The sequence below is a fragment of the Atractosteus spatula genome, chromosome 8 (assembly GCF_055471065.1).
Source record: "Atractosteus spatula isolate fAtrSpa1 chromosome 8, fAtrSpa1.hap1, whole genome shotgun sequence".
NCBI lineage: Eukaryota > Metazoa > Chordata > Actinopteri > Semionotiformes > Lepisosteidae > Atractosteus > Atractosteus spatula.
In genome coordinates, this window is record NC_142713.1 from 19,451,592 (window position 1) to 19,467,584 (window position 15,993).

Consider the following 15,993-nt stretch of genomic DNA (forward strand, 5'->3'; position numbering starts at 1 on the left):
GATTCTTTTATAAACCCCAGCATCAAGAGGAAACAATTTTTGGTTTTGGTCTGCGTGTAGTGCTACAGATCAGTTTCTGTGTCTTTTGCAATCTTTTGTGCCTTGTTACATTTTTCTCTATTTCACAACTGCATCACTAACAGCGTTTACAACCGAGACTTTTTTCGTCGTTTTAGGTGCCATGGTGATGCAGGTTAGCACTGTCTTGGAGTGCTGGGGCCCTGGGTTCAATTCTAGGTCTAGGGTGTGTCTGACTTTGTGTCTGAGGTCCTGGGGGATTCCTTCAGGTCCTGTGGTTTCCTCCCACAGTACAAAGATATACTGGTAGGTTATTTGGCATCTGGGAAAACTGGCCCTAGTGTGGAGTATGAATGTGCATTTGTGTCTGTGTGTGCCTTGTGATGGACTGGTGTTCCCATCCCCGGTGTATCCCTCCTTGTGTCCACTGCTTGCTGGGATTGGCTTTGGCTCCTCCATGATCCTGAATTGGATGAAACATTTAAAAATTAGAGAGATGGATGTTTCATACCTTTTTTCAGTAACTAGGTCGGAAACGCCTCAAGTCCAGTAAACAATATGAAAGATATAAAGGAGGTGACTGAAAGCCTGATCTCCACAATTACTAAGGTTAATTTTTACACTGTGGTAAATGGTGAGAGCCAGAATGGTGCTTGTTGCTTTCTACCATTTATCTTTTCATCCCTGAAGACCTCATCATTTGCTCCACTGTTTAAAACTTTATCACCTATGCAAAAAGAGTCAATTTCCGCCTGGTATGATGTCCGCTCAAACATTTTGTAATATCTCTGGAAGTACTTACAGTGGAAGCCAGGTTTATGGCTTAAATTAAAGCTAGTCTGAATGTTTCTGGAGAGGAGGAGTGATTACTACAATAAAGCCTTTTCACTTTACTTCTTTGTGCCATTGTAAGTTTTAATATGTCACCTCTTATAAGTTTAAGTTGAAGTCTAGCACACAGGTATTTACTGGTCTATTTTCAGTTAAATTTCCTGGATCTTTGCTGGCTTTGTTTTAGCAGTCATATATGTTTCTACAGTATGTGAAGGGATTACACACAACTGGTTTCCCAAAATTTGTCAATCCTGTCAACTGTTACTCTTGGCTGAATGTGGGTGCTTCCAGTTGACTGGCAGCACTGCTGGAGTCTAGTGATGATGGATGGAACCTGTGTGTCCCATTATTTTACTATTCTTACTTTCTTGTTAGAAACAGTCCCAGAATGTGTTTCATGTCTGAACCACTGAGCTGTGACATCATTACAAAGTAATTGAAGACTTTGATCCTTGCTTATTTTTGTGTACACTCAACATATTTGCCCGATGCAAACACACAAATGTATATTATTTATTACTATTAACAAGGAATGCAAAATAGGACTGCCTTATCACATAACAGTCTATCATATGTTAGCATCCCTGTTTGTAATACGATAGTAAAACAGGCTGCTTGGTGTAAAACTTGTATTTGATCATGTAATGAACAGATATACAGTACTATACAATGGTGACTCAGGTTGAACTAGTAGGTTTAGTGACTCTCACACATCTAATGCACAGTTACTTTTTGCAGTTGTTCCTTCTTTTCTGGTGTCATTTTATTAAATGTGGTAATAATCTCCATCACATCAGTGTGCTTGAAATAAATCCGTACACAGAATCTGTAATTCAGCAAAATGGAACATCATTGAAAGGGGGTGAATATTTTTGCGAAGTACTGTATGTCAGATTTTATTCTAAATGTCCACCATATTGGATGGTTAATATCTTCTAAACTTCCTCTCCCTCTCTCAAGCCTTGTGGGTTCAGGACTAAGGCGGGCAGACATAGCACAGTGAGGGTATTAAATGCTCTTCTCCCATAAGATCACTAATAGTGAGTTTATAACAGAAAAACAGCTAACTTTAGCCTAGCTTTGAAATATAGTAATATAAATAACCATATGCTCTCTGACAAATGTGGACCTTGTAAATACATCCAGATACATGTATTAGAATGTAAATTTTTAAGCCAGCCTGTAAACACTGCAAATCGATCACTTTCCTATGCCCATGGCACTTAATATAACCAACTTTGTTGTATTGCAAATTAATGCTAAATCTGCCCATTCATGTCAGTGGCTGGATGATGAAAGTACAGATAAAAGGGTTTACTTATGATGAAATGAGCACCATAGTTGCAAGAAGAAAAATAAAAGCCGACCGACTTGGCTTTCATACAATTACTGAAGACTAATTCACAAGGAGGTCCACAGCCAGACAAAGTTTTCATGTCTGAAAAATGTAAAGAATGACACCATAGCAGGCACTTGAAAACATGAAAAAAATGGAGGAAAAAAAAAAACTTTCTCACGGCATATTGATCTAACAGCTTCCAGCTGTCCGGAGGGTGAGAGCCAGCGCCGGTCCCTGGAGTGTTGCTATGGGAACAATGTTACGGTAACTGGAATTCATTAGAGATGGCGGCTGTTTGCAGCTGGATGTGCCAAAGATTGTGGCTGTACAGAAAGTTATTTTATCATTTGGAGGTTAGATGTTCACACTGAAAAATGGGGGTCTGCTATTTAAAAGGGTTGGCTCACTGCCTCTTGCCTGAACTGGTGTGGGGTAACAGAATTCTCTGGCCTCCTTCTCTGGCTTCATATTTGCTCTTTCAGCGCCCAGGGAAGACAAAACGAATAAGGCAGACTTTAAAAATGTAATAATCTGCATTGGGAAGAGAGTTATTCATTGAAGGGCGTCATTTTATTTCTACTTTGATATTAAGATTATAACTTAAAACTGTTCTTGCTGAAATGGAAAACAAGACTGAGATTTTGTTTAAAAAAGGGAACTTAGTTTCACTTAATAAAAAGGTCATGCTTAAGTTTGCCATGGTAGCTCTGGGTTTTATTTTTGATTTTATGATATTTTTCCTCTATTTCCTGAGATCTGATTTTTTTTTACTAAGCAGAAGTTAACCAAGAATGACAATTTTTTATTTTAGACATATGTTTGTGTAATTACAGTTTTACCTTTATATCTGGTAGCTTTGCACCATAGAAATCTCCATTATAACATCACTAAGACCAGACTCTTCTTTGATAATGCATTTCTGTTGTACTTGTCTTGTTGGATAATTCTTTGTTCTCCGTTAGGACACAAATCTAGTAACGCCCTTGTGAGACAAAGTACAAGTCTTAGAACTGAAGTCATGATTCAATATTATGCTATGTGAAGGTGAAACTGTGAAAAGTGGAATCATGGATTATAATGTCTCTGCTCCATGTTGCTAAGTTTTCATTTTACTGTGTTTTCTTTGGCAAATTAAGCTCATACAGCAAAGCCGAAATACAGCAGATCTGCACACTGTTATCAGACCTTCCACTCTGTAGGCAGAGCAAATGATAAGTCTGTTTTATATTAACGTGGGACATGAAAAGCCAACTGTAGCTTGTCAGCTCTTCTAGAATTGGGGATTCTTACTAAACTAGCACTGATGGAAATTTTTAAATTCCCATTCGCCTCAGTTACTAGAGGATGTGTAAAATTATCTCACCATTTCTGGAATTTATAGACCACGCAGACTATGATTCTTTGCGCTGTTTCCTTTGGCAAACCTTCAGGAACAGCTGCTAAAGCACAGAATCGCTCCCTTTGACCAAGCAATGAGAAGGGAAATAAAACCAATAGGAAAAGAGAATTAGCTTATTTTGGGAGTTGTAGGCAGGTGTTAATATTGACAATAGGAAAATGTGAAACAGGGGATTCAGTGCAGCTGTTAGTCACACGTTGTAAAGTAAAAAGTTTTTATAAATTTGCCAAGTGCACATTAACAACATCTCATGCTGCTGGCAATTATGACAATTATGTCCCACGTTCCTGAATAAAGGCGAGTACAATGCACATTAAATTATATACATATTTTAAAATTGAAATACATAAATTAAAGTATATTTGGAAAGGAATGTGACCAGAACAGACTCACTGTGAATGACCTAGGCACAGTTCCTAAAAATGTGAGAAATGAACAGGAAGTGCAGGGATAGATTCATATGAGCATATAATTTAATTAATGGTTCTTGGCTAAGAGCAACTCAGCTGAAGTGAAAATACATTACTTCTGCTATTAGTTATTTATTTAAGGCCACTGGACACTAATGGTTACTATTTGTAATATCTGGCAGCAAAAGCACTTTTCCAGTTTTGCAGCTGTCCGTAGAAGGACTAGGAAACACTGCTGGTCCCTGCAGTAGATGTTGATTCCTTCCAGAGCTGCAGGATTCCCTTTTCAGGAATAGTGGGAAGAACACTAACCCCCTCGTTTTCCTTCTTTCCTATGTTTTAATGTTTTAATGTCATTTAATGTTGAGGCGATGTGGATTTTTAAGGGAAAAGAGGCTTTGTTGCTAGGAAGTTCTCAGTTCAAATCATGGCTCTTCCAATGACTCACCGGTGGGTTGCACTGAGCAAGCTACTTCATCACTTGGTGTTCCAGCCTGCGGGCAAGAGATATGGCAAATCCAAGTTCTTCTTGTAAATTGCTCTCCAGCTGTGGCTGCTGAAGCATAGTTCATTCTATAGTCCCTTTACACTGCTTTGGGTGAGTCTTCAGATTGACTGCTGTTGCTGTTGCCATGACTCACTTCTATACAAACGATGTGATTCAAGTTCCCACCAACTACTCAGTGGATAAGCCTGCTCTCTTTGATGTGGGAATAAAGAAATGCGCAGGGCTTGAGCGCAGTATAAATAATTTTGGCAAGTTTGCTGTGACTACATGCAGTAAAGGTGTTCTTTATAAAGCACTGTATTTGAGTTTAATATTTGCCTGTTACATCTAAATAGATGTATAATTAAAAAGAACACTCTTTTCAGGGTGATTATACTTTTCAGATCTTCATCATCTGTCTTCTAACCTCTTCTGCTAATTCGGGGTTACAAGGCAGGGTACACACCTTGGATTGGACACCAGTCTATTGCAGGACAGACACACGCTGACACCTATGATTTTGGACTGTGGGAGGAAAGTAGAACACCCAGAGGAAACCAATGTGATCACGTAGAAAACATTCAAACTCCACACAGATAGTACCCCCAGGTCTGGAACTGAACCCAGGGCCCCAGCGCTGTCAGGCAGCAATGCTAATCATTGCACCCTCCCTAAATTAGACATTCTTTTGAAAATTACTGTATTTTCAGTAACTCGTGGAAAAATGTTTGAAGAAACCTGGCTTAAACATAGGTACCATTATGTCAATAGAGGAGTTTCACAAAATAAACCCCATCCATAGGGCACATTAATTAATCTTACTAAATACATTTTAAAAAGCCTTGAGTATAGGTGCTTTTTTGCTCAAAACATTGCAACTTCAGTGTTATTTTTTTGAGAACCAAAACCGGAAGTGATTCACCATTTTCAACCTTACAACACAAGAAGACAAAGCAAATGTGAATAAACCTATAGACCTAGAAAATTGAACAACAAAAAACAATTGCACATCCATTTTGAGAACATTCAGCAATAATTTATTTTACATAATCTCAAGAACCACCAATTTTCTCATCTTGAAAATTCATTATCAGTTGCCAACAACACGGTTTTGAAAAATGTAAAGTTACTATACAAATTCTTAATAGAAAAAGAATAAATTAACAGTGGAATTTTTATTTATAATTCCACATTTGTTTTCTACAACATACACCTTTTAATGTCTGATTATGGTTGAACAGAATCCAATAAAATCATGTTACATGCTCTATTGTCAGATGGAGGGAATGACCTATATAGTTGTATTTTAGACTAATGTCCTTCATTTTACACAACTGTTATTAAAACTATTGACGACAATATAAGTAAAATTCTACACCTAGGTAACGAAGCAGTAACTGGTCATCTTGTAGCACCTGGAAGGGTTGTTACTATGTCCAAACTAAAATCTAATACTGACTTATTAAAAAATAACTTTGAACATCATTAAAACAATGGTCAATGCCTTTTAAAATACACTGTCCCCCTTTTATAAATCTTGAGAGATGTTAAGTTATCCTTTCTTGCAACTATAAAATCTTGTATTTGTTAAAGACAGCAATGGTGTGATGTTAAGTTTGAACTTACAACATGTTACATTGGGTCTTGTTTCACAGATTACCACTAAATCAGAAAGGACAGATTCTGTTGAGACCAGCGTACTCTAAACCACGTAAAGATGAGGTTGCCCGATATAGTAAATTTTTCATCAATAGTGATTTAAAAAAAAATTTAGGAAGAGATTACATTCCAAAAACTCCTACAAATACATTTGAATAGCTGAGAATTCATGGACCAAAATTCATTACGGCTTCATCATCAGGTATAAGGCTTGGTCTCCTTTGTTCAAAGTGCTCTGCCATGATAAAAAAAAGAATATACACGAAAAGATATAAGAATGTATGGTTTTGCTATTTAAGGCCCATTTTCAACAAAGTGGTGTAACGTGCATGCAAGGACAAAGATACGATGACTGTCTAAAAATTACCATTTGTCTTAGAAAGATTTAGGTTCTGTCATCTGGGCTGTGCTAAGAAAATGTTTTCAGCATGTACCAATAAGGTTGCTTACTTTCTGCTGTTCACACTGTTTGTCCTGCAGCATTATTAATCTCTCTCATTTTCCTTTCCTTGGCGCGCTACACTATTGCTGTCTTCATTCCACTCTTTAAAGAAACAAGCACATGAGACAAGAAACAAACACCCACAGTTGTGCTATTCTCAAAGGAATCTGAGGAGAGCTCAGTTCTAACCTCAGCAAAATATTCAATCCTATGGCAGAGGGCATTACTGTACTTGATAAAATGCCACCTCATTTCAAATGCACTTAGCTTCAACAGACTTCAAAAATAGACTTTGGGATATTAGAGGTAATGACATTATTATATGAAGGAAATAAGAGGATATTACTGTTTGATCAACATAAAAAGCAACTAAGCCCTCGGCGATACTAATGGCACTGTCTAGCTGTAACAGTTCAATTTTTATTAATCTCACCAAAAACAAAAATAGAAGGTGTGCTTTTTCAAACCAGTTCGTAAAAAAATAAAATAATTTAAAAAAACAGATCAAATTGAAGGTGGTGAAAGGCTCATGCAAGATGTACTGAGACGTGTTAAATTAGCAACTGCTACTTCAGTGTAAACATTATGGCTTCTTCACACTGTAAATAGTAATAAACTATTGGAACCCTTATTGTGCACATTAACCACTACAGAACTGCCTTACAACAGTAAATAAATTTTGTGATTCCATAGAATATCAGACAGGACAATGTGATGAACTGAGACCCTGTTTTCTTTTCCGTGAAACAATTCTTTTTTCAGAAGAAATTAACTTGTTCAGTAAGAAATTATCTTGGCCTTTTAAAAGAAGGATGACATTTCATGCCATTATTCACATGTGATGTTCTGATTAAATGGATTTATTTATTGAAAGTGCCATTTTACACAACAAAACCTTGATGCACACATACAGTATGTACTGGGATGTTCTATTAATTCTTGTGTGTTTTGTGGTAAGAGATTTTCTAGTCTTTCAGCAACAGCTTAAATCAGGACACCTTCTACTGATTTAACATTGTGGGAAATAAAAAGAAATTAGGAAAGCAGAGGACTTCATGTCAAAAACAAGAACCTGAAAAAATGGAACCATTTTAGATTTTTTTTCAACTAAGTTGACAGAAAAGAAGCTGCGATTCCTTGAGGTGTGCTATTATTTTAGTATTTGTTTTGACTCCTCATGTTGTGCATACTTCTGCAGAAATGACAGGGTTCCTGTTCTTTTTACTTTAAATAAGCTTTTAAAGACTTCCTTGAGTGAATGTTTAAAATAAATGTCTCACAGTAAGTACATCACATCCTGCAACAGTGACTGCTCAACGTATTTCAAAGAAAAGGTTACAAAGGTTATTCATCTAAGATCTGTATACTGTTTTTAACAGCATCCGATTCTACACCAAAAGTTAAGCAGTTTTTTATCCCACACAAACCCAGATTAAGTACAAACCTGTGTTTTGTCTCGTGAGGCAGAATGTGATAAAAAATGTAATTTACACATTAAATGTAAAATGAAGATAGCATGCTTGTATCCCCACAAACTGGGGAAAACAGAAAGCTATCATCAACTTACGTATGATGAAATACTTCTTGTGAAGCAGGCCTGTCAAAAAGCTGTTTCAGTGATGTTACAGTACAAGCATCAGAGCACCAATGTGTATAGCACCGGTGTGGGCACAGAACCCTGCTTTTGCCAACATGTGGAAAAGGAGGGTATTGGTAGAAGCCTGAGATATGAGCCTGTGTGGACGAGGCTGTCTCAAAATCATTACAAAGAAAAGTTGTGTTTAGAATGCCATCCTCTTAGCCTGAGCTAAGGACATGAGAGATTGGCTTGATTTCCTATCCAATTTCCAGGATACTTCTTTTTGTTGCAGAGAATAAGGGGATTGATACTTATCTGTTAGGCATTCTTACTATATTTGGATCTGAAACCCTTATAAAAACACTTTGAGAGTAATGGGCATATATTTTGCAGACAAACAACATGCTCATATACTGAAACAGCGAATGTGACTTCATTTTAATGCTGAAAAAGGGAACTGGACCTCTGTGTGTCATTTATCTGACCCACAGTCAAAAAAAGGCTTAACTATAATGTATGGTGCGAACACTGTTCCTCTGCCTTTGGTGGGTTTTCGATTTATCATGATTTGCCTGGGGGCAGTCAGCAGGAAAAAAAGAACACAAATGAAGTACAATTTTCCAACTTGAACAATACTAAGAAAACACCCAGAGAAAGTCCAACATTTTTGATTCTGCACGTTGCACAAGAACGAGGCATCAGACACTGTGCTATATGAAGGCTGGTGTTTCTTCACTTGAAAGATCGGTCAGGTAAACCTCTGAAAAGTCCCATTATCTTTCATGGTTTCCATTCTTTCTTTGATCTTTGGTAGTTCAGAAGCTAACAAGATGCACCACTGTCAATTTATGTTTTCTGCAGCCTGTGGACACTTGATGTTAAGGAAATGCAACCAGTCACAAAAGCATTTTTTTGACTGGGGATGTTGAGTCTTCGTTTATGTCAAAACAGATGGGGAAAAACACTTTTTAAAAAATATTTTTCAATATTTTCAAAAGATTAGAGAAGTCCATCTTCAACATTTAATCTCTTTTATAAAAATAAAACAAAACAAAACAAAAATATTGGTCCAAAATAACAAGCCATAGCAAGTGGGTAAATTCAATTCCCTCTGGTTTTAGTCATGTTGTTCCTGCAGCGATCAACAGAAAGTTGTACTTGAAAGGTCATTGAGAACTCTGAGAAGCCTGACAATACGCTGTCAGTCCTGGGGCTCACTCTTCAGTGTAGACGTATTTGTATTGCATTGGAAATAAAAAGCTGTTCATGATCTAGTGGCTTTTACTTTTGGTAACCTCAGCAATTCAACAAGAATTCTATTTTGTGCATACAGCTCTGGCTGTTAGTTTGTTGAGGGCTGGTGTTACATGGGGTCCAATGACACCTCCTGGTCAGAGGCTGGCATCCTTGTAGCTCATTGTTTGGTAGCCCAAGAGTAACAGTGCCAATTCGTCCAAATGGCAGACTGCACAGCCCAGCTTGGCCAAAACATCCTGGTGCCTCACTTTTTCTGGTTGTTGTGAAATAAAAAGTGCTTGGAGCTGAAAGTCAGTTTCTGAAGGGTAGGTCTACCCATGTAAGACAAACATTGAGAGACAGTGTTGCGATCTCTGAAGGACATTGATGTTGGGGCCAATTCTGTGAACAAGAGGAATTCAGACCAGAGTTCCCGGCTTGGCCTTTTCCCGCCCATACCATTGGACATCTGCTAATTCAGAGTATAGGGAGCTGTCCAGGTAACAGCTGTCATTGTAAGAGCTGAAAAGAAAATACACACTCCTTAATTTATTGCTCAAGGACCCCGTAGTATCTTACTATTTTAAAATTCTGATTGTACCTTTTTAAAATTAAAGTCAATCTATTGAGAATGATTCCATTTATTTGTATTATTTTGCATTTCACAACATCTGTAAAGCAACAAATAATGAGGTACTTTATCATATACCTTTAGATTAATAAAGAGTGTTTATTTTTGCCATTATACAGTACCAAAGGAATCATGAGAGTATCATGAATGACTGCAGGGAAAATCTCTCAAAAAATATAAAATTAAAAAAATATATATATCCTCACTACTAGGCGATTTAATGTGAACGTTTTGCTAGAAAATTTGCATTTGATGCATAATTTGATACATAAATTCCTCATTATTGATAATGTCAGTTTAATGCAGAATGGCTAATGGCACTGTATTATACTCAATTAGCCATAATTGTTTTCTGCTGTGATTTTGATTTTTGGTTAGACCTCTTCGGAAGTTGAAAGTGAAGCATAGAACGGCCATTAACTTTTTGATGACTATGAAGCATCAATGTTCTGCTTGCAAAAGACATAGTACAGCGTTTTTTAACTGAATTTTAATGCAGAACTGACGTGAGAAGTGTTAATTATATTTACAGATACAGCACAAGCACAGACAGCATGCTTTGAAAGAGACAGCTGTAGAAAACAAGAGAGACAGGTAGTACTGTACCTCTATTCATCAGTACTTTGGTGAGCTGGATCCTCAATGGGAGAGTTTTCTGCTGTGTCTCTAAAGCAAGAGAAGTAGAGACGATAGTAAGGCAGAGGTGTGTTAGTAGGAAACTGGAAATGGGCAAGTTGTTAGGTGAGAAAAATAAATGGTGGGTTAGTATTATTCTGAAGTTGAGGATTAGTACTTGTAAGCAGTGCAAACTGCTGGACAAGAGGAAAATTAGGAAACATACAATAGATGGAAAAGAAATAATTTGTTGATCCATACATACTACAGCATGTAAGTTTCTCTATACGTGAAATGCCACATAGTTTGTGCGTGCATGCACTCTAGACCAGAAAGTAAACAGTGTTTGGAAAAATATCTGTTTGGTCTGGAACCATACACAGTGTTAATAAAATATGAGATTTGTTAATGCTATGCTTTGTCTTATGCAAGGCAACATCACAGTTACGCTTAATTTAGTTTGACAATCCCGATCTTCAGGACTGTAACCACAGAGTCTTCCAGTTCCAGTGACAAAGTTTTCACCGGATCTGCTGAGCATACCTCATAAGCATAAGCTCATGTACTGTACAGTGATTGAACATATTATGGCAGTATAGTAGGGCTACAATAGTGTGTAGCCTTGACCTTCCACCTGTCTTTGCTTCTTGATTTGTTATGTATTCTTAGTTAACAAGCATTTTGTCCACAATTGGACAGCACCTTTCATGTTAGTCTACATTTTCCTGTCTACCTACACATGTACTGTACTGTATAAATTAATTTAATGAACATCATTTTTTTAAGAGTATTAGTTTCTTATGTTACCAACGTGAACTTAAAGTTGATGGAACTGTCTTCAGACAGAGATGGAGCTGAGAAGCAAAGTCAATCATCCCTGCCTTTACTTGCAATAATCACATATTTGTGAAACTGAGGAGATTCCGGTTAATCATAGCCAACAAAAACAGCTATGCAGCGACTGCCAATCTTTTATGATTGGTGAGGGGCAGTGAAACAAACACGAATACAATGAAACTGTTGACTGAAGGCAGTAAAAAAGGCTTTTTAATGCATTTCTCAATTGAAAATCCAAAAAGGGCCGGATTATAAAATGATTATAGGATGGAGTACAGAAATGACTCTACATTTTGCCAAGACGTCTGGAAAAAAAATACTTTTTGTACAAAAAATATTTGAATTCCAGGTCTTGTGTGCTGATGCAGATGAGTACCACCTTTATCTCACAGGCTAATATCAAGTTTAATTTGCACTTTGCCTGGGACACTTCATTTGTGCCTAAATTGTGAGGGGCGCCCTCCTTGGCCATCCTCTGTACCATCCAGGCTGAGTAGAAAAGGCTTCATCTTGAACTTACCCACTCTGCCAGCTAAGGATGTGCTGAGGACTGCTGGGCGGAGTGGCTGCAGGCTCGCTACACGGCGTCACGCTCCTCTGGCTGCGAGGAGAGGCGGCTGGGGAGACATAGACACAGGGGTCAGGCAGGTCTTGCAGGCCTCTGGAATTCCTGCTATGCCACCCCTCTGGCGAGTGCAAGGAGGGCAGAGGGCGGGAACCAGGACTCGCAAACTCTGTTCAGCTTTGGTGGGTGGGGGGGGGGGGTCCATTTGCCAGATCACCCTTCGGTGAGTCATAAAGGTATTTCAGCAAAAATCCTGTTCTTTAAAATCCTCCCTGAAGGAGGATTTCAAGCTATTTATGAAGGCGGGGGGGGAGGCAGCAGGACTGCAAACTTTTCATAGTGTTTCCTCCCATTGAAAAAGCACATTTCACTTCATTGTTTAGGCTTAAGTATAATTTGTAAATTAATCAGTTAAGCCCATACTACTGCAATCTGTTAAATCTTTTAAAGTTGATAACAATGGCACATAAAATATTTCACTTTTTTATATTTAACCTACAACTTAAATCATAGTCATTACATTCTTTGGTCTCTTATTAATACCCTTAAAAGTTTCCACTACATTATGATAATGGAACAAAAAATTTAATTGTGAACAATGGGCGATAATTTACTCCTTAATATATTCTTTCTTAGGCTTGAATACATATCCTAGTTTAATGTATTGCCTCCAGGAAGTGTATGTAAGCCTTAATTAATCTGGGTGTAAAATGACTACACCGTATGTTCTCTCTTGGGTGTGGTACTATTTATAATTAAGAACACACATTGTGTACAAAGTAAAAAAAATCTTTCATTGAAATGAACAAATTTCTCATTGCTGGCCGGCAAGTCCTTTTTAAACAATAAAAATATTCATCAGAAAAGTCGGCTTCAGTTCTGTAATATACATAGGAAAAAAAATCAACGGCACCATAACAAGCCACAGGATCCTTAACTGTCGACCCTCCTCTTTATTGCTGCTCTTACGTCAAGATAATGGTCAAGAATTATGTACCTTTAGAAGCAGACAGGTATGTGGAAATCATCCACATACCGTATTTCTAAAGCCATTAGAAAACACCATCACTTCAGTAACTAAACTTGTGACAGTAATTCTACAAATGTGATTAATGTATGTGCTACATCTTTGACATCACAGATGACAGTAAAATTGGGTTCCCTGATTTGACAAAACATGAAGTGGCTGTACATGTATTCTTGTAGAAGAAGATTTTTACACGTTACATCTGTTTGATAAAGTGCTTAGAGTTTGGGAATTTGCGTTTTTTAAGCTGTCAGCTACAGCAGACTGCAAAAGACCATTGCATTGGATTTCTTCCTGGGCAAATCCACCTTTTTTCTTTCCCCCTCACTGCACTAGAATGGATGTGCTCCGTCAGCTATAACCCCTTCTCCAGGAGATATGAACAATGGATTATTGTTGAAACTCCTGTCAAGGAGAGGATTTTTGCTTCTTGGTTTTAATGCTGACAGGGGATGATTTTACAGGAATTACACACAACAGCTAGTCACAGTTTTAGTATCTTAACTCATCCAGCGGACCACCCTGCCTGCAAAGCTAAGGTCCCCCCTTAAAAGAATATCTAATTTCTGGGAAATTCACTGTGGCGCGACATTTCTTTTTTTCATCACGAATTTGACGGTGCTGGTGTTTCAAAAAAGTCCACCAAAGCCATGTCTGTCAAGTCAGACACGTGAAGGCAGATAAAACAATCACTCCCATGCAATGTAGCTCCGGCTCATACTTAGAAGAGAGCGACACCGAGGACAGGCGCTCTTCGTGCCTACCTGACGAACCTTTGGAGAGCTGCGTCATCCTGTTTCCCCGGTTGTGAGCCACAAAGGAGCCCTGCAGCGTGCTGTACTGTGAGCCGCTGTCGGAGGAGTTGGAGCTGGTGTGTGAGAGTCTGTTGTGCTCTTTGAGGGAAGCCGAGGAGCGCTGGTACCAGCACCGCAGCTCCTCCGACACAGCAGTCCTGTTCCCGCCTTCCCGCCCCAAAGAGGGAGTCCTTACAATCTGTGAGCGGGACGGGGTCAGACGGCCGCTCCCTTCCCCCTCCTCCCCGTGCCAACTCTCCTTGTACATCCCCCCGGCCGTGTAGGAGTTGGAGGTCTTGAACTGGGCCTTGACGCTGTAGTGTCCCTCCTGGTCGTTCTCTAGGCTGCGCACGACCACGGGGGTGGGGCTGCCCTCGATGTAGAGGGGGTACTCCTTGATGCGGTACTGTGACGAGGGCTGGCTCTGGCTGTGGAGGTACACCCCGTGGTGGGCGCCGCCGTTCTTGGCTGCCAGGTTGGGCATGCTCCCCGAGTTAGAGGAACCCAAGTTGCTGGCTGACTTGTGCCGCTGCCTCTGGCGCTGCCGGGCTTTGGACGGGGAGTCCTCTGCTAACGTGGAGTAGTTGGGGTTACCCTGGGCGGGGTAGTAGTGCTCCGAGCTCGAGTGGCTGGTACAGGAGGAGCAGTCGTCCAGGGGGTCGGAGCCATTACTGCTGCGTGTCCGCGGGGTGTAGAAGTCCGGGCTGCCCGTCTCGTTCTCCGAGCCCAGCAGCTTGCCCTGCGACTCCAGGCTGGAGCTCCGGTGTCTAAAGTGCTGTGCTAAACTGTGCAGTCGAGTGGGGCTGATGTCGACTGATCTGTGGGAGGAGAGAAGCAACCGGTTAACCCAGAAGCCAACTTGTGCTGTCTGCTAATGAGTTAGTACTGAGACTAACCTACAATGCCAGTTAAAAAAAATAAAGGTGGGAATTACGTAAATGAAATCTGATGAATAAGAAACTTCTGAATCAGAAGGGGTGAATTTTATTTTTAAATTGTATATCTGGGCCCTTTTTATTTTTCTAAAACTTTCAACATTATTGTTATTATTGTTTATTTACACAGAACAAGGCCAGTGTCTTTGGCAAGACACAGTTCAAAACAAATCATGTCATACCTCATGGATTACCCATGCCTTTATATTTGTGAAATTGAAATGCTTTTACTAATGTGTCCACGCTGCTATAGTACATGTATCTGTGCAGCCACAAGTTCCTACAACCCTGCAGACTACAGTAGGGCACTTAAAGTTTCCTACAAGGCCAGATGTTCCAGATTGATTTTTGAAGACAATCTAGTTGTGGGACATTAATTTAATATGAGGCTTCTCCTCGCATTATATTAACTTTTAGATGGGAACTATTTCACTTGAAATCATTAGAAGCTCACAAACTCACCCCTACTGACAGTACACTTCTGTGAAATAATACCACCCTTCCCTAATGGGCAACATGTGACATAAAATTGAAATTAAGAAATGTTCAAACTAAATACTATTCTTATTTTGAGTAAATACAGTGTCTGAATATCCCCTTCTGCCTAAAGATTAGGTAATGTAAACCAGAGCAGAAAAGGCTGTTTCACAATAATAGGTCAATGTAAGAGATATTAAAACATTGTAGCTTCTGATAATGCAGGGTATTTTGTAGTAACTGACAGCCAGAACACAGGGCTGAAGCAAACTTTGTCTTCAGAGATTAAATGATATGTCCAAAAGTACTTCATCAGCCCCAGTTGACAAACTGCTGGTTGCAGCTGCAAAAGTTTGACAAATCACACTTTTCAAGATCTAGGTCTTCACAGTTTTCTTAAAGTGAGTGCTGAGAAATTATCATCAATTATTGCTTGCACAGGTTGAAATTCAAGATAATTTTCCTGTAAAAATTTCCTACAATGGAAATATATCAACACTGCCACCTCCCAGCCATTCCTTCCAGAATTTTCTTTAAAAAGCCAATAGTCTTGTCACATAACGACAAAATGTTGGTGCTGGGATTCAGAAGTGAGACATTCAGCACATTCTGTTAATTGAAAAATATATGCTAAGTATGCAAAGTTTGATAGCCACTTAGAATTAATTAACTTTTCTGTGTTTGACGACCCAGCACCAAGATGAACAAA

The 15,993-nt window shown here is 38.9% G+C and overlaps 1 protein-coding gene across 1 annotated transcript in view; it reads right to left on the minus strand.

Annotated features, from left to right (window-relative positions):
- Nucleotides 1–5,507: 5,507 nt before the first annotated feature.
- frmd4a (FERM domain containing 4A) overlaps nucleotides 5,508–15,993 on the minus strand; it is a 211,210-nt gene continuing 200,724 nt past the window's right edge. The window contains exons 21-23 of the mRNA XM_088923580.1: nucleotides 13,843–14,690; nucleotides 12,007–12,103; nucleotides 5,508–9,925 (exon numbers count right to left, since the gene is read on the minus strand). Coding sequence (XP_088779706.1) covers nucleotides 9,823–9,925; nucleotides 12,007–12,103; nucleotides 13,843–14,690 — 1,048 coding nt within the window. The 3' untranslated portion in view covers nucleotides 5,508–9,822. The remainder of the gene's footprint in view (nucleotides 9,926–12,006; nucleotides 12,104–13,842; nucleotides 14,691–15,993) is intronic.